This window comes from Copadichromis virginalis, linkage group LG15, assembly GCF_057382275.1.
Source record: "Copadichromis virginalis isolate Kocher_CV1m ecotype Utaka linkage group LG15, C_Virginalis_male_GT1.1, whole genome shotgun sequence".
Classification (NCBI taxonomy): Eukaryota; Metazoa; Chordata; class Actinopteri; order Cichliformes; family Cichlidae; genus Copadichromis; species Copadichromis virginalis.
In genome coordinates this window covers 4,536,703-4,562,084 of record NC_140632.1, presented here as the reverse complement: position 1 = coordinate 4,562,084, position 25,382 = coordinate 4,536,703, and the positions used below count along the sequence as shown (strand labels likewise).

Sequence of the window (25,382 nt, the reverse complement as noted above, 5' to 3'; positions counted from 1 at the left end):
CAAGATCAGAGAAAAATCTGCGCTTATTGACCTTATGGAATTAGGGCAAAGTGTGAATAAATGTTTTATGTAACACTCACTACCACAAACCTTATCGAGGGTAGATGCCACACAGACGCATAGACATCAGATTTAGACTTTATTTGATGTTAAGGTGTACTGGAAGATACAGAAAAATCTCACAGCACAACAAGCTTATGCTATACATAAATAATACATATTGTGTATGGCACATCACCTCTTCACCTTTGATGAACACTCCACCTACTTTAAAGGGAGTGGCATATAACACCGGACAAAGTTCCAACCATATACTGACACTACAGCATACACAGTCGTAAGGCTGCGAGGTACTACGCAAACAGTTTGATTCATTTGTACTTTAAATATGGGTGTAAATGTAAAACTTTAGTAGCATGGATTTATTGTTTCCACTCCAAACGGAGTAGATCAAAGATGAATGCGTTCTGGTAACTCTCACGGAAATTACCGGAGTTTTGAAAGTCATGTCTAAACGATCTTTGTGGGAATCCGTTCCTAAAGTAACGCGGGCAAACACGCTTTTTAAGCGTTTGTTTTTCTCACATGAAAGTCAAACTCGCACTTGACGGAGCTGATGCTGTCGATGCTGGCTTTGCTGTCGACCTGGGGATGTTTTTTAACAGCCTGTGGAAAAGTTTCTGATCGCGGAATCCGCATTGAAAATGCCGTCGGATCCTGTTCCAGCTCTTTCGCATCCTTTTCAAACTCCGGGAAAGTAAAGCGGCGCAACATTTTGTTGCTCAATACAGAGAAAGTCGCGGCTGCAGATGAGGCAGTCGGTGCCTGGGGAGGTTCAGCCTTGCCGGGAGACCTTTCGCGCCTCCTCACGGTTCTAGATTTACGCAAAGGGACCAGAGTGCGCTCAGGAGGTGCGGGGCTGAGCATGCTGGTTGGCAGGCTGCACCTTTTCTTATAATAGCTGTCGGGAAATCTGTGTAGACCGAAGTCTAACATTTTGGTTCGTTCTGTTGCCAACTCATTCTCACTTTTGTTGGCAAGAATGGGGGTCATTAAAATGCCCAGAGCAGAGGGCGCGCTGGGTCTGTGGCTGTTTCTGCTGGGCCGAGGCGAGAACAGTGTGGATCTTTGAGCCTCACAGCCCATCGTTAGAGGGGGGAGGGGGTCATCTGAGGTGGTCGGCCTTCCCTCGGTTTTCGGATGCTTAAGGTTGGGAGAAATACAAGGACGGGGTGCAAGGGTCGAGACTTCAGAGAGGACCAGATCAGGTGGAGGCGAGGAGGCGCCTTCGTTCTCCGTTTCAAACTCCTCTATCGAGTTCATGGATGGCAACCCGCTCCGCTTTATCCGCGGGATTGGCTGCCGGGTGCAGTTTGGAGCCAATAGGCAATGAGCATGATTACACGCTCGGAGGACCTCCAGTCTGTCTGCTAAATGTCCAACCTTCTTCTCCAGCTCGCCGGGTCGCAGCTGCGCACTTCCACGAGCGCCTCCGTCCTCGCGGCCCTTTTTGGAATTGTTGGTGAGAGCGCAGATGCATTCAGTGTGACCAAGAAACTTTGCCACTCCAATAGCAGAGTTTCCAACTTTGTTTTGTCGGTCTATCTGAAGACCCAGCCTCTTGAAAGCTCTCACCAAAAACTCGACAACGTGCGCGTGACCTGCCACCGCGGCGTACATGAGCGCTGTGTTTCCCCACGAGTCTACAATCTCCGGGTCCGCGCTGTTTCGGACCAGGATCTTCACCGCGTCCAGGTGTCCCTGCTCACAGGCGTGACTGAGCGCTGTGCGCCCGTTTCCGTCCCGACAGTTGACGCTGGCGCCTCTGTGCAGCAGGAGCTCTGCAAACTTACACCGAGCCTGGGCATCGGGCAGCAAGACAGAGGAGATGAGGGGAGTCTGTGCGCCCTCCGTTTTGGAGTCCACGATTTCCCCATCCAGCGCATCCAGAACAAACCGGGCCAGGTGGACTTTATCCTTGGAGATCGCATCCAGGAGGATCTTGGTGCCTGTTTTCCCGTTAGACTTCCCGGGAGCTTTTAGCATGTTTATTAGAAGATTATTATCCAATAAGTTTATTAAAATTTATTTACGAAAACTCATCTTTCTATTAGTAGAGCAGGTTTGGAAAACCTCTTTCCCCCCAACGATTGCTGACAAACAAAGCCTCCACCCTAATTTTATAGTGAAAGGGAAGCTACGGAGGAGTTGCCGGGCAACGCAAACATAATTAGCCTACCACGCTTTGTTCTTCTTTTCTAATGGAAATACTTTGTTTACAATGACATAAAAAAGAGCGTCAGCACTGGAGCCGCCTGTGTTCAAGAGAGGACCTGGCTTATCAATTCACTTGTTGAATGTGATGAGACAGCAGTGGTTATTATTTGTGGGGGGGGCGTGGGTGGTGTGCTTGTGCCCTACAGTGTGCTTTAGAACACAATTATCAAATCAGAGAAGATGAATAATCCACATTACAGCCGGGAGAGTATATGGTAGCATCTGAATGAATCACATTTTCAGTGACATCATTGGTGCAGCTTAACTACAAAATTGGCAGCACGATGTTTCAGCATTCCAACTAACAAAACATGCTTACCTCACACCCCTGATATACGTCTTCCTCTGGCCTGCAGTGTTTTCTACTATCCTCGATTGTTTTTGTGCAATGTTTCTCATGTAAAACTGTAAAAAAGCTAAGCAAACAAAAGAAACCATTTTCTTTCTGCAAAGTTTCACTATGACTGCAGAAAGACTGCAGGGCTGGTGGTGGTTATAGTGTGACAGCATGTTAACATTTATGGTGCCCTCCTCAGATGAGCTGCACAAATGACTGCATGGTTGGGAGAAAATTTATTTATTTAGGTTTGGGTAACTTGGGCGCAATATTATTAGTGTTGTGTAATACTGTAAATTTAGGTCCATCCATCCATCCATTCGCTTCCGCTTATCCTTTTCAGGGTCGCGGGGGGCGCTGGAGCCTATCCCAGCTGTCATAGGGCGAGAGGCAGGGTACACCCTGGACAGGTCGCCAGTCTGTCGCAGGACCAACACACAGGGACAGACAACCATTCACACTCACATTCACTCGCACATTCACACCTAGTGACAATTTGGATTAATCAATTAACCTATCCCCAAAAACCAGGTAAATACAGGACCAGTGTTGCTGACGCCAATAATAATTTTAACTTATAAAGGCAGCTTATGTAGGTGAGAGCAGTGTGTCGTAACTTATGAGGAATCCACATCATTTCCAAATTCTGAACATTAATGACACTAAATCCCTGCACTTTTTACTTTCCACTTTAGTTAATACAACAAAACACACCTTTCAGATTTTCATGTATTTTAAAACTGGAGCCCTGCAATGTAAATGTGCCCATCTTTAAAGCACTTTAGGTCGACTGTTTTTAAATGTGTTAATAATAAATAAAAAAGGCTTGATTTAGCAAAAACAGGTTCAGGCATTTTTCGTAATGAATGTTTGAGGTGTTTTTTCATTCCACCAAAAAAGAAGATAGGATCGATACTAGTATGAATCCAATACTAATACCTGCGTTGATATTGACACTATCGCTATTTGAATCAATGCACTTTTATGTATACACTTTGCATACTGCAAGGAAAAAGCTATTTAGTTCTTTTATATTCAAGCCCAGGCAGACAACTCTACAGCTAATATTTTGAAAACCAGGCAAGCGTAATGTCTTTATATTTATACTTACACTTTCCTAGTCTAACAGACTACTCAAAGTAGCTTTAAGTAGCAAATCACAATTAACTATGATGCTTTATTCTGCTTTATCTACCTCACATCTACTATCAATTTAGAATCACTACTTATTCTAACATGCATGGCTTTGAAGGAAATCGGTGTACATAAAGGAAACACAGGGAAAACATGCTAATCTCACTCAGCCAGCATTTGAGCCAGGAACCTTCTTGCTGCTGCACGGCAACAGCGTTAATCACTCTACTATTTAATTCAATGCAGTTCAAATTGTATTTATATAGTTCACAACAACTGTCACATCGAGGTGGTTAATATTGTAAGGTAAAGTGAGCCATCTGCCCTGGGGCATTTTGGGGGGGGGGGGGTTAAGGAGAGAGCAGACGGATACATGACAAATGACACTATGGATACGTTGGATAAACAGAAGTACACGCCTGGGGAAATGTACATGATTTTAGCAGTACTGTACTTTTTCCCCCCAATTGGAAATATTTTATTTCCCTCAAATTCAACAAGGTTAGGTCAAACACAGAGTACGTTCTGAGGAAAACACAAATGAGCCACGTAATTATGTCCCATTTTACACCTGGATTTATTGAGACACATACTATAAAACAGTATTAAAGGAGCTGGATAACAACAGTATTTTCATTGCTATAAGTTCAACAGTACAATATAAATACAAAAACACGCACAGAATGTCTGTCGACAAGCTACAATTCAAATAGAAAATAAAGGAGATACAGTAGAAACTGAGGAAATGAAATCAGTGATGTTGCTCTGCAAAAATAATCTGCTTTTTTGACAAACTCGAGAGCCAAAGGTTACATGTAAATCACACAACAGAAACATTCAACTAGTGCAAAAAAAGCTTCTAACATAATCATCTTAAACTACACATTATCTAATATATAATATATATTCATTTATTTATATATACTTTCATATAAATAACCCCTTAATTTGGCATTTTATCATTCATAAAATAATTTAAACATCCTAACAGACACCGAGTGGCACATTTGAAAGCGATGGAATAAAATTTAAAAGCACTTTTACTCATTTATCTCTACACTAGATATGTGGTGAGAGCTTTATATCGTGTTGTGTGGTGCAGTATAAGGGCAGACTGGAAAACAAGAAAAGAAAAAGAACAAACTCAAAAACAAAACAATGGTTGATCATTTTTCCCTCACCCAGCAGACCCACTCAATCCCCAAGCCCTTAAATGGCAGAACACAACTGGTCCAAAAGTAAATTAAACTACATACATTCCAGTATATACAAGAATATCCCGTCTACCCTTTACATATAACACAGCAGAATAAAACAGGGGAAAAAAAACAAACAAACAAAACTTTTTAAAAAAGGCCAAAATACCCATAGGTGCCTTTATCCTTAATGTTTTTATATCATTACATGACTTTTTTGTCAGTTTAGTCAATGTTAGTGTTAAATTATAACAGTACTGCACATCACACTTTTAATTCTCTGCAGAGGCATCAGGGCACAGTACCACCACCTCCAACATCACCTCTGTAACATCGTTAGGAAGGGAACCTGCTGTAGACAGGAGTGAACACCAGAGACTTCTACGAATCTGTTATTCGGTCCACCCTCCTATAGCCAGAGCAGGACAGGGAAACTGCGAGGTTTACAAGCTGAGGGTGCTCAGGTGCAGTCAAGAATCTATAAAGGGAGCACTAGCATTCAACAATGCTGTAATAATGACAAGACAAAGAGACGGCTGCCAGCCAAAGTCAGATAGAGGAATGGGCGACAGCAAGTGTGGAATACCGTTTACTGTTACAGCTATGAGGGAATTATCTTGTTTGCATAGTGTACGTAGAGTACCAAAAGTATTGCAGTTTAAACTGTACTCATGGAAACGAGTAAAATACATGTAAATGTAATTTCCAAGTGCAAAAGAAGCACAGCTATTAAACCATCTCATGAGTACCTAAAATTAAAGTAAGTGAAACAAAAAAATTTGATTGAGGGATTAGCATGTATTCCCTGTGATCCCTTTATAGTATTCTGACTCAGCATGACAATAAACCTTTTTTATAGTCATCAAAAAGTCAATAACATGTCTTTGTGATAAGGTGGAGGATTGTGTAACATGGAGGGAGAAAGGGGGGTGGGTGTTGCCACTCTTAATACAACAATTTTATTTTTTTAAAAATACATTCTTACTGAAAACAGAAAACCTACAGTAGTGCACCGCTACATGTTCCGTGTTTTTGTTAGTTTTTCTTCTTTTTCTTTTTTAACTTTTTTTGACAGCCTATCAGATACAAAGTGCTCAGGACACGACTGGTGTAGCATACAGTGTATTTCTCATACAGTTGATTCATTTGTGCTGAAATGACATTAAATCTTATACATACTCTTCATCCCTCTGTTTCTGCAGCGGTTCATTGGATACTGCTTTTTTTTTTCCCTTCGCAAAAATGGTCAAATTGGGAACAGAGCCTGTTTATGTGACCTGTCATGAGCCGGCGTGTGTGTGTGTGTGAGGAATTTGGTGTATGTGTGCTTGTACTAAGTACTGCTAATAGCTGAAGAGAACATACAATGTGATGGCAACAGAGAATTTAGATACACTAGAGGAGACGACGTATTTTCCTGTGTGTTCTCCGAGGTAACGTTTCCTGTCTCGATAAGTGGTTAATCCCCCCTGACAAACGGTGATAAGCACCAATGGCTCAGTGGTATAAAGATAGTGGTTGGAGAGCACACGATGCATGGCTGAGTGAACAGAGCAAAAGAAGAGGTGTAGGGCCGGGGCTGCTGTGTGTCTGAGCGAACATAAATAAAACACAGAAAGTGATGCAGGAAGGTTTTCATCTCTGGACTGTAGAGGGCTTTCTGTGGAGTGTTTTCTGCACCTTCTTGTGTTTGAGTGTACAAGTGTGAATGTGTCTTCCCAGTCTCAGCCGCTCACACCACTGTGGCAGGTCTGCGGTCCATCTCCTCCTCCAACTTCACCATCTGCTGCATGTCCTTCGTCTTGGAAGAGATGGAAGACAGTTAAGACAGACAGACAGACACCTTCTTTTAATGTGTGCAAGTGGAAGATTTTCTAGTGGATTTGTACAACTTTTGTGATCAATTTGTGTTCAATTTTTAGTAAACAATTTATCAGTATGGGCTTCAGATTTCAGGATTCTGTTGGGTGTATCTCTGAATTGCTTGGCAGGTAATAAAGCCACATGCTTAGTTGGAGTAATTGTTGCCTCAGTGGGACACAGTGACATACTATGAAAGTAAATGATTATGAGCTGGAGTAGAAGCACAGAGGAGCAGGTTGTGAGCTGGCTGTTTTTACTTAGTAATAGCTGGTGAGTCATGGTGATAAATGACTTGAGCTTCTAGTTGGCACTCCTGACAGCGCAAGAGCTGCAGACTAAAAATGTGGGAGTGGAATTTCATCATACAGAGGAAAGAAACACTTTCTATTTCAAACTGTGCAAATCTCTTCAAAGACAGGCCTGTCGTGTACTATTCCCCTGCTGTACTCAGGGCTGAGTCACTTGAGTAGATCATTATAGCAATCATTTAGATAGCAGATAAGTCAAGACTTAAACAGGCTCGGTGAAAAACTGAGGCAATGAAAACGTGACTAGGAGGAAAAGACGTGAAAGGAAACACGATCACTGAATGATGCAGTGACAGAAAGGTGATGTCAGAGGTAGAGATGAGGGGAGATGGCGATGCCTACCTTGAACCTGTTTGTTTGCATGGTGTGATTTCAAAAGCTGTGCCGGAAGAAGCAAATCAAATTAAAAGAAAGGAAAATGTGCATACATGTGAAACATGTACAGGTACTATGACAGATGGTAAAATAAAATGCAAAAATGGGGACATGATGACGTAAACCGTACTTTCTTCTATTTGTAATGTCGGGGGAAAAAAGACGCTGATATTATAATCTGGCTTTTTTGTTTGTTTGTTTGTTTCATTTCAGCAGTTTTGTTTATCTTTAGTAATTCAGGGCAATTCTGATCCTAACTTTGGGGGAAAATTTTTGCATAAATAATAATTATATCACAAGCAATAACAACAGCAGTCAATATGGCAGTGAAGGAAGTACAGTTGTGTTTAGAAGTTTACAAACCCTCATCATGAGCATTAAAAGTATTTGTTTGACAGCACTCACTGGATTTACCAATTTGCAGAACAATGGGAAAGTCCAGTGAACTCAGTAAAGATCTAAGAAAGAAATCTGTAGATTCACACTAGTTGGGAAAGTCCCTCTGAGCCATTTCTGGTACTGGTACATTACACAAAGTGGATGGAATATTGAAGAAGAGTGACTACCTCCAAATTCTTAAATTTCACCTCAAATCAACAGCTAGATAGTTGAAAGTTGGGCACACCTAGTGGTGCCCAACTTTCCAACAGGAAAATGATCCTAAACTGGTTACAGTGCTGGAGGAACATATACACAGAGGACTGGAATGTGAGTGTCCGACTCTGAAATTCAGAGAAATTATCTCCACTAAAGATACATGCTTTACATTCATTCTACCCTGGAAAAAGTTAGTGTTAAAAAAAAGTTAAAAGCCCGAAATTACAATGACAGTCATGCCCATGATGAGGGAATGTAAACTTATGACAAATGTATCTAGAACATTTAACTAGTCCCAAAGCTTGAGTGTCATTTATACTTTCTAAGCCGGTAAAGCAAGAAGCTCCCTAAACTGAGGAATGTTCTGATATGAGCAGGATATGGTCCAATACTAAATGCTGGGTTTAAACAACAGTGTTAACAGCTTAGATAGCAGTAACTGTGATTGCTGTCACCTATCTAGATCAATTTACACTGTAGTGGCAGTAAAAGGTAATTTCCTTCTATGTACCTGCTCATTGAACTTCTCCAGTTTCTCCAGCTGCTCTCTCTGGTTTTTCTCTAGCTGCTCCATCTCCTTCTGATGCTTCATAGCCAGCTGCAGAAACACGGAGACAAAGGCAATAAACTAAATTGTCATAAATAAATAGCAATGTTTTTTATTACAATGAAATATGTTTTAGTAGGGGGAGTCATTTGGAGCATTTGATTCAAGATTAATGATCATTATGCAACAGTGTGTTGTAAAACAAAATTCTGATGTCGTCACAAACAAGAATGACAGGCTGTCTCAGCCTGAGGAAAGAAACTACTCTGAGGTTGAGCGCTGCAGGAGCAACAACTTCTTTATCACTTGCCCAATGGCAGCAGGGTGAACAGACTGAGGGATATTACACTTTGTATTTAAATTCCAACAATGTTAATCCAGTGCACAGGCTAAAGGAATAATGATTGAAGTGCTCTTCAGCTGAGGAACAAAAAATAAACATCCTACCCTCTTCCTCTCATCCAGGAACTTCTTGGTGTTGCTGCTGTTTAGCTCTCGCACTCTCCTTCAGAGCGGAACAAAACCATCACAACATGAAGTTACAATGAGCGCTTAAGAGCCCCAAAACAACGACTGAACGATTACATCATGGGCGTGACCCACCTCTCTCGCTCTGCCTTATTTTTGATAGTCTTGTCCTGGCTGATGGCTTTACTGTTTTCCATGGACATTTTAGCCTGGTTGGCACGCATCTCTTTGCTCTGCCTGCATTGTGGAACAAGCAGCTGCATATAAGACAAGTTGTCTGCATCCAATTTTTGGCAATAAAATCTCAGAGTAGCTGCCCCAAATGATCATGTCTGATCACTCGCAGTAATCCATCCCTATGTGTGTGAGCAAGCTGTGCGGGTCTCTCACCTTTCATGAATGAGTTTGAGCTGCAGGGTCTGCTGCTCCTGGACAGTGGCCAAGAGCTTCTTGAGGTGTTCACACTGCTGGGTGACGTGGCTGTCCTTCATCTCCTGCTCCTCACTGCTGTGACTACTGATTAGCTCTGACCACTCTTTGGTGTGCTGTGCTGTGATGTCCTTTACCTGCATGCGAACACACGAGCGCATTAATAACTCACAGCTAAGATACTTGTCATCCTCACATCTAATAATAGCTTTGTGGAAAGAGCGTTTGCTGTAAGTTACCTTGGTTTTATGATCAGCAACTAGCGTTTGAATCTTATCTTCTGTCTCCTTCTTCAGCTCTTGGCAGTTGTTTTCACTGTAAGGAACCCACATGTACAAGTGGACAAGAGAGGTTTAGTTGAATTGATCTTAAGGAATGGAGTCAAGAGGGGTGGGCAAAGTTAGGTATGTCTTTGATTTGTCTCTGTGCATAAATGGTTATTTGCAAAGCTTCACATCACACAGGGAGCTTTATAGAAGCAGTGTCGAGTCTTGCACGGGGACCTCCTGTCCTCTTTGTATGCTCTGTGCAGTTTGACACAGCTAATATTATCTTCTGAGCTCTAGATGTCGAGGTTTGCCAGTGTAGCAGGCAGAATAGAACCCAAATGCAGGACTCTGGAAACTAGAAATGAACTCAATAACACAGTTTTAATGGTCTACAGGGGGAAAGAGAACAAAAAAACATTCACTGAGCAGGAAAGAGTCAAACAATAAATACACACGAGGCAGTTAGGGAGATGGGAAACACAAGGGAACATAGCTGCAACAAATCAGGAAAACTAGACAGGTAACTTAAAACTCAACATGAAGCACACAAGACTATCAAAATAAAACTGGAACTAACACCAAGACACAGACCCAAACCTCAGAATTTGACAGAGACAAAAAGATAAACAAACATAGAGACAAGACTGACTTCACAAGGGAGACACTAAAGGACAAAACACAGAGATGAGACTAATGAGTTTGTGTGTGTGTGTGTGTTTGCTTTTGTCTCCACTTACCCTCGTTTCTTGATGGCTTTCTCTAGTAGCTTCTCCAGAGTTACCTTCTCCTTATCATGCAGAGACACTATCTTGTCCACCTGCGTGCAGTGAGTTTTCTGCATTGTATTTTGATCCTAGTGCAGAAAAGGGAGACACGTTTATTATTTATAATTATTATTTATTATATATAAGTATTTACCTATGCCATGCAGATGCAGTTTTAACCTATATTGAAACCAATTTGGAATCAGCACAACAGGCAGCAGCAACAACAACAACGATTATTGTTTGTAATACACTCATGTTGATTTTGTTGCTCCCCCTGAATAATGAACCAGCAGCTATCTTTTTTTCAGCCAACAGATGGGTCTGCAGGTACTGATATACATATGTTAAGCAACAGGACTAAATTCTGTGATGATTAATCTGCATGTATGACTGAGCCAGCAGCCAATATAAACTGTGCCGATCGCTGTTTGAAGAAAAACAGCAAATCATTATGTGTCTGGATCTATAGACACTTCTCAGTATTTTAACATATGTGCCTTCTTTACTCCTGGGATATAACTCAAATCTCCACAAATCCATCCCTGAGAGGAAGGGAAAAGGAAAAGTTTGCAGTAAAGAAACAGTTGTATAATTTCCTGCATCTCTCTTATACAGACTTGCTTTGTGCAGCCAGGAGACACTAGAAGCAATATGACACATTAGCATACTCAAAAGCACCCTATGTACATTATGAATGGACTGTGTGTGTGTGTGTGTGTGTGTGTGTGTGTGTGCGTGTGCATGCAGTCAGTGGTCAGTGGAAGATGAAAGGTAGAGCCGCCTCCCCTTCCACCGTTTCTATCCCTCTGAGCATCAATAACTGTCAGGAATAAACAGCAGCCCCTTTGTATTATTAGCAGACAGGTCTGCAGTAAAACAGTCACCCACCTTTGAGTGTTTCTTCTTTAGAGTGTTGAGCTCCTTCTGCTGCTTTTTAATCAATTTAAGGTACGACTGCAGTGGGAGAGATCCATGTTTAGTCACGATGTACAATATACTAGACTCAGGCAGCATTAATAGTTGGCGTGCAATTACTTCCATGAGATAATTGTGAGTTTAATATTGGTGCAAAATCATAACTACAATAGTATTTGTTATTACTAAAATATAACACAAAGTAGTTATTGTTTTTTAGGTCTAAACATGATACAGACAATGTCAACACCTGAAGCAAAGATTACTTCTATATAATTGCTCATTTTCATACATATGCCTGTACAGACTAAACTAAAGGAAACCTGCTGCTGAGCTATGTGACAGGAGTTACAATACCAACCTTCATTTGCTTTAAGTCATCAATGCTGACAGTAGGCACGAGTGCGTTATCTGAAACAGCAGTGGAAACAAATGTTATTCTGTGTTTACATAGTTCGCATACAGCATGTTTAATATGTCTGTCTTTACGTCAGCGTATACCCTTCTTGGCTTCGGTCGTGTTATTTTGGGCAGCGTTGGAAGTCTGGGCCATGTCTGAGCTGGCTTGCGGTGTCACACTGGTTTTCACGGTGTCACCTTTACCCTTCCCTTTCTTGTCGTTTTTGGAGCTTCCGCTGGGAACATCTGCTATGTCGTTCTACAAAGGAAAAGAGACGCATTTATTCAAACTGGCTGCATCCTTTCAGTCAGATACATGCGATCAGACCAGTTTTGGATTCGTATGGGCGCCGCTTCCAAACCCATGTGTACCGTGTCAATTCCCAGTGCTTTCATCTGGTCAGCTCTCTTCTCTGCTATAGTCAAAAACTTCTTTGGGTCTGATAGAGCATCCACAATAGCTGAAACACAAAGAGATTTAGAAGATTTCGTCATGAGCCTGGTGGGCTGAATGAATAACCTGACGCTGAAATGTGTCATTCAGTGCAAACTTTGTATGACACAGCTTTGCGTTCCTGTCTACGTTCTGAGAAAGTCTCCTTATCAAATCTGAAATCCTCTTCACGTCTTGTTTAACTAACCGTTACTAGGGAACAGGATCTTATTTTCAGCTCTTGGTAAAGAGCTGCTTGAGTAGGAAAGTGATAGCGACAGATCTTGCAGAATAACCACTAATGGTTACAGTAATGATTCCTCAGTGCGAGCCCGTTGGCTTTATTTAATGACAACTCCAATTGTCCTGCTCATTTGTATGCTCGTGCCTGTTCGAAACCATTACTGCAGAGTCACTGTCATCATCATTTGTGCCACGCCATTACTGTGAATGTTAAAACCAAGGCAGAGAAAAAGCGAGCAGGAGAGAGTTTTCTTGCTTTCCTTTCTCCTCTCCTCTCCCTGCAGGCTACAGCAGCTGCTTTATTATACTGCTCTCAGAATACTTATGGCGGATATTAAAGGTTATCTATACAAAACAAACTTATAGTTCTGTTTTACCCATGCACTGAAGTCTATCCAGTAATATAAAATACATTAAGTGCTGCAATTTGTGTGTTTCCCTCACCTCCGAAGCCGTCGGGCACGTAGGTCTTGAGGATGATTTGGCAGAAGACTGTGGGCAACGACAGCGGCTTGTTGCCTTCGTTTCTCAGAGAGATGTGGCGGTAGCCAGCCTGCAGGCCGTCAAGAGGCAGGATGCGCTGCCCAATCAGCTTATTGTTGTCGTCGTAGACTGCGATGCGCAGCACGGCCAGGTCTGGTAAGATCACCTAGAAGGAAGGCATGAAGGGAAACAGTGGGTAAGAGGGAGGAGTAACCACACTGAAAAAAAGGAAAAAGAAACGTCGCCATTAGTTCTACCGAAATTTTGGAAGTCTACTGAGCTCATTCTGCTCTGATAATGTTTAAAAAGATAAATATTTGCCAGACAAAGCAGTAAAAGAAAGCAGCATCATTAAAGGGGAAGGTCGAAGATGGAACTGCAAGGGACACAATCGGGGTATAGTCCATGTGTGATAAAAGAAAAAGACACGATAAAGGAGGAACACACTGCATATCTGACTGCTGACAAGCCCGTCTCTGCAGCTAGTATGCATCCAAGGAGTGGAGAATATCTCGTGTACATATGTATGCTTTTAACTTGTGTCTGCAGATGAGCTTCTGTACTCACACCCTTGGAAAAAAAGAGAGCGAGAGAGTGTCTTAACTGGGCTTCTATGTGAAGATAAGAGGATGATTAATACAAAGACGATGGGAAGGTGGGAGATAAGGCTGAAGAATACTCACTGGAGATGAATGGGTAGAAGCATCGCGTGTGTGTGTGTGTGTGTGTGTGTGTGTGTGTGTGCGTGTGTGTGTGTTTGCTTACACATTCACAGCCCTGCTGATGCACTGTGTATTGTTCGCTTGCAGTCATGACAGCGGTGTGTATGCATGCAAAAAGTGTGGCGGCATTTGAGGGCATCTGTGTGTGTGGAGGTGAGAAACGAATCTTGCTTGCAGACTGCTTATGATGGCCCTCTTTGATAGGTAGGGGTGTGTGTGTGTGTGTGTGTGTGTGTGTGTGAGCAGCACTGCGGCAGGCTGTGATTGATGGTGTGTGTTAGGAAGCTGGAGTCACAGTCATGGCTGAGAGACTTCCTATTCTGCTGAGAGCAGCACTATTACACACATGTTCCTCTCTCTCTTTGGCTCCCATCTCTTTTATTTTCCCTTTAATTCTCTCCCTCACCTCTAATTATCTTTCTTTTCATTTCTGTGGCTCCTTTCCTCACTTCCTTTTTCTTTTTCTGTGAGTCAGTATACAGTAGATTGTGTTTCGTTTTTTATGTCACACTTTATTATTCAACAGTATCCCAAATCACTCCGTTTCTGTATTCTCACTTTATATTCTCCATCTGCTTCCTCCTCTCCCTAACTCTTGCTACTATTATCTTAGATTTCATTATTGTCTCCTTTCCTTCTCCTTCCACCCTTTGTACTGGAGTAAGATGAGAATCAGGCTGCTTCTCATGTCACTAAGATCCTTCTCCAACCCAAATAATAGATTTTTCTCCCCCAGTTTCCATTTCCATTGGCTCATCCCAAATGGGACTACGTGCTGCAACATTTTTTCAACTCACTGCATCCATTATTGTTGCCCCGTCTATCCGTTCGTGCTACCTTTCTGAAGACGAATGGCTCCTCGTTGTAGGCAGGGTTCAGTCCATTGTTCATCACCATGCGAGTGCGAAACTCTTTCCGGATGGTGTCCGTTGGCAGTCCATACATGTCGACTTCAACGTAGGTCCCGATTTTCTTGTCAGAGAGAAACTGTCCTGAGAACACCTAAAAAAGAAGCAGACCATTCTCAGTGCTTTGGAGAGGTGTTGATTTTACAGAAATATTATCTGCACAGGTTCATTCAGTGCACTGTGGGGTGGCTGTGGCTCAAGAGGTACTGCAACCTATATACTAATCAGAAGTTTGGTGATTCAGTCTGCATGCCAGTGTCCTTGGGCAAGATACTGAACCTAGAGTTGCTCCTGAATATGAATAGGTGAATGAGTCATGTTGCATAAAACGCTTTGAGTCCTCTAGGAGAGTAAAAAAGCGCGATATAAGAACCACTGTAATTTGTACAGCATGCCACATCTAAGCCTGAAACCAACCTTCAACATGATATTATCTGTAGGTTTCACAGACATGGATGAAACCTAGTTCCACTGAAAAAAAAAGTTTGGTTTAAGACTAGGCTGAATCCCTGAATGGAAATCCCTTATCCACTTTTTCCCTGAATGATTTATTAGTACTGCACGACCTAACCTGTACACTGCAGGTTGCAGCGATGACACCATCCACCGGTGTCTCTGAGAATGGGTCAAACATCCTGTCTGACCGCCGCATGAAGTCGGGCTTCAGCAGGTACCTGACGTGCACAGAAGATGCACATGAGGAAAACGGCCACGCACAAACCCATCAATGAACACACTTTTGTTTTGTAAAATCTGATTATGATGCCTTTACAAACATTTTTTTGTTGTTGATGTCTCTCGATTTAGAATAAATGTAGCACACGAAGGTACTGTGCATATGTGTATGCTAACCAGAGGCCTATCAGAGTAACATTAGTAGTGATGACTGTCTGCAAAAGCCTCGATCTCGCCACATATAAGATTTCCAGCATTAGCAGGAAAATCTCTGCCCTCAGGGACGGTATTAAAGGCGAGGCATGGAGACGACAAGGGAGAGAGGAAGAGACAGATGACTGCCGAGAGAAGAGGAGCTTCCTTCTCGAAAGCACTCATTGGTTTTTGGAAAAGATAGTAGCTGCGGTCGCTTCTGGCAGTCGCTAATGAGATGTGACAAGCTATAATTGATGAGCTTTAGAGAGGAGTGGAGAGGGAGGGAGGGGACAGACCGGAATGAGCTAAAGACAGGAGTTGAGGAGCTGTGCTCACCCGCAGGAACCATTGTACTCAAACTTTCCTTGGTTCAGCTGCATGGCCAGATCTGAGAGAAGAGTGAGAATGATAAGTGATTAGTAACTGCAATATATACACGCCAGTGTTTAAACATCAAAACAATCCAAATAAATTAATGACTAAAAAAGAAAACAGAAAAACCCCATCATTCAAAGACTATGTGAATTTTTTTCTGAATCTGAGTGAATGGGTTTGTAATATTTTCCCTGACTCCCCCTTAGCTCCAAGTCCCCAGACCCCTGCCTAAAGCCTCACATATGCCCCACTCACAGCAGGCCATATGGTCTAATGTCTAATGCCTCTGGACATAGGACAGCAGCTGTTTCACTCCCTGTTAAGGTGTTTATATGGCAGCAACAGTTTGATAGTGTGTGTGAGTGTTTGTAAGAGGTCAGAGATAAACAGAGGTACGAATTCAGCTGCATTTATTTAGCAATTTTGCACACACGAAAAGATATTGATTCTTTTTAAATGAGCTGACACCAAATCCAAACTTTAATTCAGAAACTTGTTTTTTTTTCCTGCATGAATATATTTGCAGCTGCGAGATGGTCGTTTCGTAGCTTCACAGTCAACCCTTCCCCACATGCAGAAGATGCTCTGAGCATGATCAGAGGGTTACTTGAAATTAGATTTGAGTGTGTATTTTGTAATATGAAGTTACATATACTATGAGTGGTGTTGTATGGGTGAGTGTGAGGTTAGAGGTCCCATGTTGCATGCTGTGGTACCTGGGGTCTGGAAGTTGAGTGAGACCATCTGGCAGCCTGCGTTCCAGAAGATCTGAGGCATGTAATTACTGGAGTCCACCCGGCCCCCTTTGGGGTAGATACGGCTCATCTGACGCTTGTTGTAGCTGTGCTGAAGCTCAGGAAAATTTGAAAAAAAAAGGGGAGGGAGAACATGTGTGTTTCAACACATGTGTGTGCGTGTGTGCATTAAACAGACTGTACAACTATTTTTAGTGTGAACAGCTTGGGTCAAACAGTCCCACTGGAGGGGAGAGAGAGGCTGTGTGTCAGCCCGAGCTACACAGGCTGAAAGCACACTGGGCTCTAGAGGCCTCAAGTTCTTTTCCGACAGCAGAGTGGAAACAAGTATGGCTAAAAAACATCAGTTCTGAGCAGACGTTCAGCTCTCATTTAGGTGACCTCAATCTATAAAGTTCAAACTCAGATTTCATTGGAAATTTATGTCTCTTCATGCATCTCAGTAAAGTGTCTGAGCTATTTCCCTTAAAGTCTCATAGAGTTTAAACTTAAAACCTAAACTTGGTGAAATCTGATCTTATGCTGATTAAAGTTTACATACATCCTGTAATGATAACTTAAATGTATTATTTATCTACATTTTTCCTACCTTAGCGTCCTTTTTTTTTTTTTTTATAGCTGTTCTATTTTCTAGAAAAATCCAATGCAACTGGCTGATCTGACAAATGCTCAAAGGATACTTCACAAACTCAATGGCATTAGTCTTCAGATAGCCCAGGCCAACTGACTCGTTAAAAGATGACATGTTATGGTGGATATTCCTTTCTGAAAAACAAAAGAAAAGAAAAGAAAAGCTGATTAACATTTATTTTGACAGTCAGTAATTGATTGATTGTTCTATGAGGCTCTTACATGAGAAATGACAGCTAAAAGTTGAAGCTCTCACCTTCAGCTACATCAAAACTCTGGAACTTGACCGGCTGTGCATAGTTGACCATGGCTGACAGATACGGGTGGATGTTAGTGGTGGCTCCCACATAGGTGTACTGAGCTATCAGAGCCTCTTCTAAGTCTTCTGCCACATCTACAGTCTGAACAGCACAAGCACACATACACATGGCTCAATAACCTAGTCTTATTCATCAGCCCAGAGACAGCAGTCAGCTTTTAGTGGGGTAAAAAGGGGACGGGATGGGCACTTGCCTTCTTGTTGTTGTCTTGGTCAGATGCTTCAGAGATGTCTGTGGCGTCGGTTGCTTCAGATATCTCTGTCACCTCATCTTCAGGTACCTAAGAACACATCCATACAAAACACCCATTAATGGGATGTTTGTGTTAGTGGTAGATTTGACTGAATTTGGGCCATAGTAGTCCAATGTCCTATATTAGCAAATGGTACAGGGGGAAAAAAACTGTTACAGTTAGCCGTTTTAATCTCACCTGCCGGGGATGTATAACAAACCAGAGTGCTTCTCTGCAATGTCCACAGATTCGTTTTAGTGTTTCAGTAGCAAGTCGACACTCAAACCTACCTTCTTAATACTGTTGCTTTGCTCGTCATCTTTCCTTGAGCTGACAGCATTACTCTGAGAAACACTGTTGGATTCTTTCTCGCTGGTTGCTTCAGAAACACTGCTGGGGGCCTCCGAATTCAAATCCTTATCCTCTGCCTCTTTTTCTCCTGCGCTCACATATACAGAACAACACAAATCAATAGCAAAGCTGATTTTTTTTTTCCTCCAACATTAATATTTTACTTATTCCTTGGTGCATTTACTTTAGCGAGTGTTTGCACTTGATGTTCTACTTTGCATTTTTCAGCATAAACCTATCGCTTACTGCTCGTACAAGAGAGGCTGTCACGCACATTACTACAATTTATTATTTCACATAGAAACACAGGCTGTCAGACATCTGACCGTTCTCTGTGTCGTCTTCATTCTCCTCTCCCATAATGATAGCAGGGGTGTTTGTCTCTCCTGCCTCCATGTGTTTCTTGAAGGCCTCGAGCTGCTCTGTATTGCACACATACACATGTTAAAGACAGACAAATCTCATAAAATCACATAGATGTGCTGTATACATACTCTGTTCGACTTCAGGTTTCAAGCGTTTGTTTTTGATGAGGATTTTCCGCTTGAGCTCACTTGGAGAGGGTAAAGGGCGCCCAGGTTCAATCTGCCAAAGAGAAAAGAACTTTTACACTTAAGTAAATATGAGTATAACCCAATCAGAGCAAATTCTAAGAAATACTTTGTATCAGAAAGAGAGGATTTACCGCATAGTTCTCCAAAGGCTGTTTGAGGAGCAGGTCACCGAAGATCTCCTCGCAGTACTTGGCCATCTTGTACTGCTGAGGTTTACTAAGTAACACAATCGCAAAAATACATAATATGTCTATGTATTGATTATTTGTGAAAAATGTATGCAAATAAAAGCAATCCTTACGCATTTGATGTTTACTGATTATAAATGTACCTGCAGTGATTTTCAAATGACAAAATAACAGGAAAGTCTGATGTGACAAATGCTGTCTCCTTAATGGCTTGGATAACATCCTGTGGCAGGAGAAGAAAAACATTAGGTGTGAGGAGGATGAATCATAACAAGCCATCAAATGTTATATCAAACTCTGAACACAAGGGGGCAGACTTACATTATGAAATAGCATTAAAGCAGTAACTGAAAGACTGAACAAAGTTGGGTTTTTTGTGTTCACCTTGAACAGGATATCTGTGCACATGGCCTTGCCATGAGTAATGATGGGTTCCTGGTCCTCTCCTTTCCCATCCCAGCAGTCCAGCTCCACACATCTAATGCAAAGCACACAGAAATGTCTCTGTCCACAAGCTGCACATGCAACTGAGCTTTAGCATAGCCAGATACATGTGTGTCTGTCAACCCATCCAAGTACACCATATTAACATAAATACCTGCATCCAGCCAGCAGGACCTGCCGGTACATCTCTACTGAGGACTTCCCGCCAAACTGTCGGCCTGTCAAGTACGTGTTGTGGGAGGAGCTGATGAAGTAATGGGCCAGCGGCTGGTCCATATCTTGGTACAGTTCCAGCCGGTCCAGGAACACTGGAGCATTTTCATCTGACATTAGGTACCGGCAGAAGCCATCACTGGACATGTGACCTGAACAGAACAAGGACGGACACGAAGGGCGTAACTTAGTGGTAGAATATTATTTATTGTTAAACTTTGTGAATATTTCTTTAAGGTGAAAGCAGTATAAAACTCTGAAAATATTATTGTAGTTTTTTTATTTATTTTGGAAAAATGTAACATGTATTTGTAGAAGAAGTGTTCTAAAGTAAACAGAATAAATGGCTTTTATAATTCACTCTCTATCACTAAGTATTTTATTAGTATATACATTTTTATCATTACTAACTCTGAATTCAGCACAAGACGTGCAAATGTCAGGCCTGTGTGTTTATATCAAAACAACAGCTACTTGATGTTTAACTACTGTAGATTCTTTTGGGAATCTAAATGTGTATTTAAAAAGCAGCAGAGCTATGTGTACAACCATTTCATCATGATGATAACAGGGGAAAAATAAACTCCGGCGCTTGACAATAAATATTTAGCCCTGGAGAAAATGTGCCAACAATCTGGTTTTCCGTTCAAGGTAACTCCTGCAGATGGCAGCAAAGCCTAAAACATCTCTCTCCCTCTGGTTTGCCCACACGGTTCTTTACCTTTCTTCTTCAGATCTTCGTCTCTCTCGTATTTCTCGATGATCTGCATGGCTCTCTTGGGGTCGTAGAATGGAAACAGAATCTCATTTAACCTTGGGTCGCGCTGGTTCTGTGAAGCGAAACACAAACGCAGTCATCCCTCTATTCATCGTCTCCAGTAATTTCCCAGCACAAATCTAATTTAGGACAAACGCATCTTGCGCTACACGCAGGATAGGAGCAAACTTATTACAATATGTTTACACTCTCAATTTGTTATGCCTGATCAAAGGTACTGAACTCAGGACTATGTGATTGGCTTTCATCACTTACTATTTAAGAAATATTATCTTTAAATCATTAGTATACACACAGGCACATAACATTTAGACAGCAAGTACTAAAAGCACTGATCAAGGTGATTATTATACGGCAGTATAAACAAAAACCTGTGAGCCACACTAACAGGTGCAGAGATTAAATGTTGCTTAAAAGCAAAGAATCACATGTGTTTGAGGGAATCAAGGTGGCATTCACAAAAACAACAGCAAACATTCAAACATCATGAACATGTCGCTGCCCACTCACAGAGCCAGGTGGGGAATTTAATCTGATTGGCGAGCCCAGAGCATGAAGCAGCGCAAACACGTGACTGCACAGCAGCAGGACTAGGCAGGTATTCAGCAACACAGAGCAGCACAGCCACAGAACACATATACGCACAGCAGGGAACGAGACGAACCGAGCAGGAAGCAACAGGATGGAAACCTCGACCCTCCCGTTGCTACAGCAACACCAATCAGACACAGGGGGGAGAAGGAGGCAAGCCACGGTAGGGAGAACATGGGGAATGGGATGACGGTGGGCATGCAGAATAAGGGAGGTGGTTGAAGATGCCCTTGCAGGCCCACTCAAAGTTAAATGTTGTGTCCATCCAATTTGATTAAGGTGGACTAATGTGCAGTCGGGCCTGGGAGCAGGGCGACTTCTACCCCAGAGCAGGATGAGAGTAAGAGCAGCAGGAGTTGCAGGGAAGGGCACACGCAAGCTAAATACAGAGAGAAGTTAATGAATGATAAAGAGCTTACTTCATTCAGAAAGCTGACTAACTGGTCTACAGTTAAATAATCAGTTTTGTTCCCATTGCTGCAGAGAGATTAATTAGAAAAACAAAACAAAATGTTATGCTCCTTAAAATCGAAACCCTCACAGTCATTCACACAGTCAGTCAGTTAAAATTAGAAAAGCCAGTCTTTACAGTTACATTACACTTTTAGTAGTATCTTGTTAATCATCACTCTTCTTTGACTGTTGTCATTAGGTTGAACATAATTAATGTTGAACGGTGGAAGCAGGTTAGGCTGTCCAGACATAGTTAGTGCGGCAGGCACAGAAACATTTGTCCTGATTATTTCCAACATGATGCAGCAGCTCTCACTTGGGGAATATTTAAACAGATGATATCATTGTTCTGCTCAGGCACAAGGTAACGCAGGTAGAATACGTTGCTGGGTAAGGGTAATGCTGTTAAATGTGTATTCGGAGGATATTTTATTATTTTTAAGGTATAAAACAATTAAAAAGAGCAGACGAGATGAAACACTTACATTTTCTTGAAGAGCTCCTCTATATCTGTGCGAGGGCAGATCTTCTGTGTGAGCGCGTAAAAAATGTCAAAGGTAAAATCTGCTGGTTCAATCTCATCGTTCTGTAAAAGGTAAGTGAGAGAGTCATTTCCTCACAGTTTTCTTCCAGCGTAACAAACTCGGACACATCTGACTTCCAGTATTGTCTGACCTTTCCACTAGGAAGGCCCAGATCCTTCAGAGCCTGAAAGATCCCCTTCTCCGTTTTGCCTGATGCAAATGTCCGAGTGATGCTTTAAGAAGAGGAGGAGGATAAGGTGAAGATGAGTGAATGATATTGTATAAAAAAAACAACAACCCAAAAACATACTTTAAACGCACTCTTACCCTCTTACAGGAATCTTCCCATTCACGTTGGTAAGGAAACACATTCTCATCCAACTAAACAAAAACAGGAAGTAGGATTAAGGCGTCTTACTGAAGAAGGCACAGCCAAGTTATTACAACTGTGCTGCGAATTGCACTCACTGTTTCTTGAGGCATGTCATTGGACAGACGTTGTTGGCCTTAACGTTGTGAATCACTGACCTCAAACCCTCGATCCACTTCTGCAAACAAACAAGCACAAGTATTCAGGACACACACGCACACGTGTATATACACTCCTACCACTTAAAACCACTGAACAAATTACATAGCATTCAAAAGAGCACCCAGTTTGCATTGTGTTAAGAGGTGAATGTCTTTGGGGAAATAAACAAGCAAATGAATTGCTCTTTAATCAACAGTCTTGTGATAGGGGCCTTGACAGGACCATCATTAACACAGACACAAAAAACACACACACAGCGATAAACAGCGACCTGTTGCAAGGCTACAAGGAGTGATGATAAACAAACAGCTAGAGAAGGCCTGTGACTGCCCATGAATATGCTGCCTCATGCATCCATGTAAAGGCCACTGATAATCCGAACACTTCTGAGCCTCCTCTCTGAATGTCTGTCCCTCTTTGTGCTAAACCCTCCTCCACTTCCACAACAAATTTCTACTGGTGTCATTATAAAAACATTAAATGCGATGGCTTGTGCAGCAGGGGCAGTCTGTTTGGGCCCGTGGTGTTCACGAAGCAGCGCGCTGATGTAAATATCTCTGTCATCTATTGAGGCCTGCTCTTTACTGTAGGGCCACCTGTATGCTGGGAGGGGTGCTGATGGTGTCGCGGTGGGTTTGTGTCTATATGTGTGCGCGAGAGAGATAAAGAGGGACTGTGTTTTTGACTGTGGGGGACGTGCTCATGTATTTTAACCTGTGAGTGTACGTGTTTGTGTTTGTGCTCCCTGCTGTGGGCTGCTGCATGAATATCATTGGCAGCCCCGTGGCACAAACAGCAGTTATAACACCCACCAGCATGAAGGGAAAAAACAAAAAAACACCCTCTCATGGGAAATGAATAAACACCAATCCGGTGGTGCCAAATAACAGATCTGTGCTCAAAAAACGAAAAACCCCAGCTTGTTCTAAAGCTACTGGTGATTTTAAATTTTTCTACAAACTGACATCTGTAAAAACATTATGTACACCGTGCTCCAAAATTATTATGCAAATAGGATTTTAGTGTCATAAACACTCAATTTTGTGTTCAGTTAAACTCATGGATAGTGTTGTGTCTCAGGGCTCTTTGGATCACTGATATCAATCAGTCGTAATTAGTTTGTCAGGTGAGCCCAATTAAAAGAAGTCTACTTAAGAAGGATGTTCCACTTTATTAAGCATGCCACAGGTTTAAAGCAATAATGGAAAGAAAAACAATCTCTGCTGCAGAGTGTCAAATAATGCAATGCCTTGAATAAGGTATGAAAACTTAAGCATGATCATCGTACTGTGAAGAGATTTGTGGCTGATTCAGAGCACAGACGCATTTGCACAGATAAAGGCATAATGAGGAAGGTTTCTGCCAGACAAGTTCATCGGATTAAGAGAGCAGCTGTTAAAATGCTATTACAAAGCTGCAAACAGATATTTGAAACTGTAGGTGCCTCTGGAGTCCCATGAACCTCAAGGTGCAGGATCCTCCAGAGGCTTGCAGTTGTGCATAAACCTGCCATTCGGCCGCCCCTAACCAATACTGACAAGCAGAAACGGTTGCAGTGGGCCAAGAAATACATGAAGGTTAATTTTCAAACAGTCTTGTTTACTAATTTGCCATGTAATCCTGGATGGTCCTGATGGATGATGTAGTGGACAGTTGGTGGATGGCCACCATGTCTTAACAAGCCTGCGACATCAGCAAGGAAGTGACAGAACCATGTTTTGGGCCAGAATCATGGGGAGAGAGCTCGTTGGCCTCTTTAGGGTCCCTGAAGGTGTGAAAGTGACCTCAGCAAAGTATGTAGAGTTGCCATTTACCATTTCTTTCATGGTACCCAAAGAAGAACAGTGCCCTTCGTAGCAAAATTATCCTCATGCATGACAATGCACCATCTCATGCTGCAAACAACACCTCCGTGGCATTGGCTGCTATTGGCATAAAAGGAGAGAAACTCATGGTATGGTTTCCATCCTCCCTCCTGTGGTTTCTGACCTCAACCCTATTGAGAACCTTTGCAGCATCCTCAAGCAAAAGATCTATGAGGGTGGGAGGCAGTTCACATCAAAACAGCAGCTTTGGGAGGCGATTCTGACATCTTACAAAGAAATCCAACAAGAAATTCTCCTGGTTCAATGGATGCAAGAATTGTGAAGGCTATGTCAAGGAAGGGGTCCTATGCTAACATGCGACTCGGCCTGTTAAGACATTTTGATCGAAATAGCTTTTAGTTTCAGTAAATATGACCTTTTAATGCTGCAAATTCAACAAATGACCATTTGCGGTTCTTTACAAACAATAAAATGTTTTGAAACTCTTGTGCATAATAATTCGAACAGAGCATTTTGTATTATTTTATTTTTTGCAAAAACGGTTATCTTTGGAAGGTTTGTTCAATTAAAATTGATGACTTGAAAATTATACTGACTGTCATTTGCATCGAGTATGTAGGAAAGTCAGCGACAAATATCAAAAAAGTTTAGTCAAGGTTAGCGTGGTGCTTTGATTTTCAGTCATTCTTGTTGTTTTGTGGCACCTCTTAATTTTTCTCAGCAAACTATTGTGAATGACAAACTATTATTTGCAATTGTGTTTAAAAGACAATAAAGTATAAGTCATATGTTTTAAGCTAATCTGGCAGACATCTGTCAGGCTGAGAAAACTTACTTTAGAGGACACGTAGAGTTTCTTTTAATCCCAAATCTTCATCTTTACCAAAATGATTGAGCACAATTATGGTCATGTTCATTATATTGCATGCTGTCAACATAGCCTATGAAAATACCAAAGCTAGCATAGAAATGACAAAGAAGTATTGTCTGTGTGTTGAACAGGAACTAATAGAACTTCTTTCCTTCAACAGAAACGAGTATTGAGACTAACCAGATATTCCTACTTGGAGTCTTTT

The 25,382-nt window shown here is 41.9% G+C and overlaps 2 protein-coding genes and 1 long non-coding RNA gene across 7 annotated transcripts in view; 1 reads left to right on the top strand and 2 right to left on the bottom strand.

Annotated features, from left to right (window-relative positions):
- Nucleotides 1-19,962, top strand: part of LOC146691569 (uncharacterized) — a 28,501-nt gene extending 8,539 nt beyond the window's left edge. The window contains exon 2 of the long non-coding RNA XR_014915075.1: nucleotides 19,554-19,962. This is a non-coding gene — a long non-coding RNA (uncharacterized LOC146691569). The remainder of the gene's footprint in view (nucleotides 1-19,553) is intronic.
- LOC146691570 (uncharacterized) lies at nucleotides 127-2,231 on the bottom strand. Its single transcript, XM_085431435.1, has one exon. It carries the CDS (start codon nucleotides 2,044-2,046, stop codon nucleotides 565-567), a length of 1,482 nt encoding a protein of 493 aa, XP_085287561.1. The 5' UTR covers nucleotides 2,047-2,231; the 3' UTR covers nucleotides 127-564.
- The window catches only part of plcb4b (phospholipase C, beta 4b), a 76,410-nt gene continuing 55,329 nt past the window's right edge, over nucleotides 4,302-25,382 (bottom strand). For 4 of the 5 annotated variants that reach the window (XM_085431426.1, XM_085431425.1, XM_085431429.1 and 1 more), the window contains 33 exons: nucleotides 22,417-22,496; nucleotides 22,276-22,329; nucleotides 22,100-22,181; nucleotides 21,910-22,010; nucleotides 21,391-21,448; nucleotides 20,324-20,432; nucleotides 19,544-19,754; nucleotides 19,330-19,423; nucleotides 19,089-19,168; nucleotides 18,889-18,973; nucleotides 18,698-18,788; nucleotides 18,530-18,625; nucleotides 18,143-18,291; nucleotides 17,814-17,900; nucleotides 17,557-17,701; nucleotides 17,351-17,435; nucleotides 16,632-16,756; nucleotides 15,877-15,928; nucleotides 15,242-15,344; nucleotides 14,600-14,764; nucleotides 13,002-13,206; nucleotides 12,254-12,342; nucleotides 11,984-12,140; nucleotides 11,844-11,893; nucleotides 11,456-11,521; nucleotides 10,538-10,653; nucleotides 9,771-9,846; nucleotides 9,493-9,668; nucleotides 9,238-9,339; nucleotides 9,082-9,139; nucleotides 8,599-8,685; nucleotides 7,458-7,494; nucleotides 4,302-6,745 (listed from right to left, as the gene is read on the bottom strand). In XM_085431426.1, coding sequence (XP_085287552.1) covers nucleotides 6,669-6,745; nucleotides 7,458-7,494; nucleotides 8,599-8,685; nucleotides 9,082-9,139; nucleotides 9,238-9,339; nucleotides 9,493-9,668; nucleotides 9,771-9,846; nucleotides 10,538-10,653; nucleotides 11,456-11,521; nucleotides 11,844-11,893; nucleotides 11,984-12,140; nucleotides 12,254-12,342; nucleotides 13,002-13,206; nucleotides 14,600-14,764; nucleotides 15,242-15,344; nucleotides 15,877-15,928; nucleotides 16,632-16,756; nucleotides 17,351-17,435; nucleotides 17,557-17,701; nucleotides 17,814-17,900; nucleotides 18,143-18,291; nucleotides 18,530-18,625; nucleotides 18,698-18,788; nucleotides 18,889-18,973; nucleotides 19,089-19,168; nucleotides 19,330-19,423; nucleotides 19,544-19,754; nucleotides 20,324-20,432; nucleotides 21,391-21,448; nucleotides 21,910-22,010; nucleotides 22,100-22,181; nucleotides 22,276-22,329; nucleotides 22,417-22,496 — 3,348 coding nt within the window. In that variant the 3' untranslated portion in view covers nucleotides 4,302-6,668. The remainder of the gene's footprint in view (nucleotides 6,746-7,457; nucleotides 7,495-8,598; nucleotides 8,686-9,081; nucleotides 9,140-9,237; nucleotides 9,340-9,492; nucleotides 9,669-9,770; nucleotides 9,847-10,537; nucleotides 10,654-11,455; nucleotides 11,522-11,843; nucleotides 11,894-11,983; nucleotides 12,141-12,253; nucleotides 12,343-13,001; nucleotides 13,207-14,599; nucleotides 14,765-15,241; nucleotides 15,345-15,876; nucleotides 15,929-16,631; nucleotides 16,757-17,350; nucleotides 17,436-17,556; nucleotides 17,702-17,813; nucleotides 17,901-18,142; nucleotides 18,292-18,529; nucleotides 18,626-18,697; nucleotides 18,789-18,888; nucleotides 18,974-19,088; nucleotides 19,169-19,329; nucleotides 19,424-19,543; nucleotides 19,755-20,323; nucleotides 20,433-21,390; nucleotides 21,449-21,909; nucleotides 22,011-22,099; nucleotides 22,182-22,275; nucleotides 22,330-22,416; nucleotides 22,497-25,382) is intronic. The other variant, XM_085431430.1, reaches the window with a different exon arrangement.

What these genes read in the sequence shown, in the direction of transcription:
- LOC146691570 (XM_085431435.1), bottom strand. Translation starts at nt 2,046, where the DNA reads ATGCTAAAAGCTCCCGGGAAGTCTAACGGGAAAACAGGCACCAAGATC.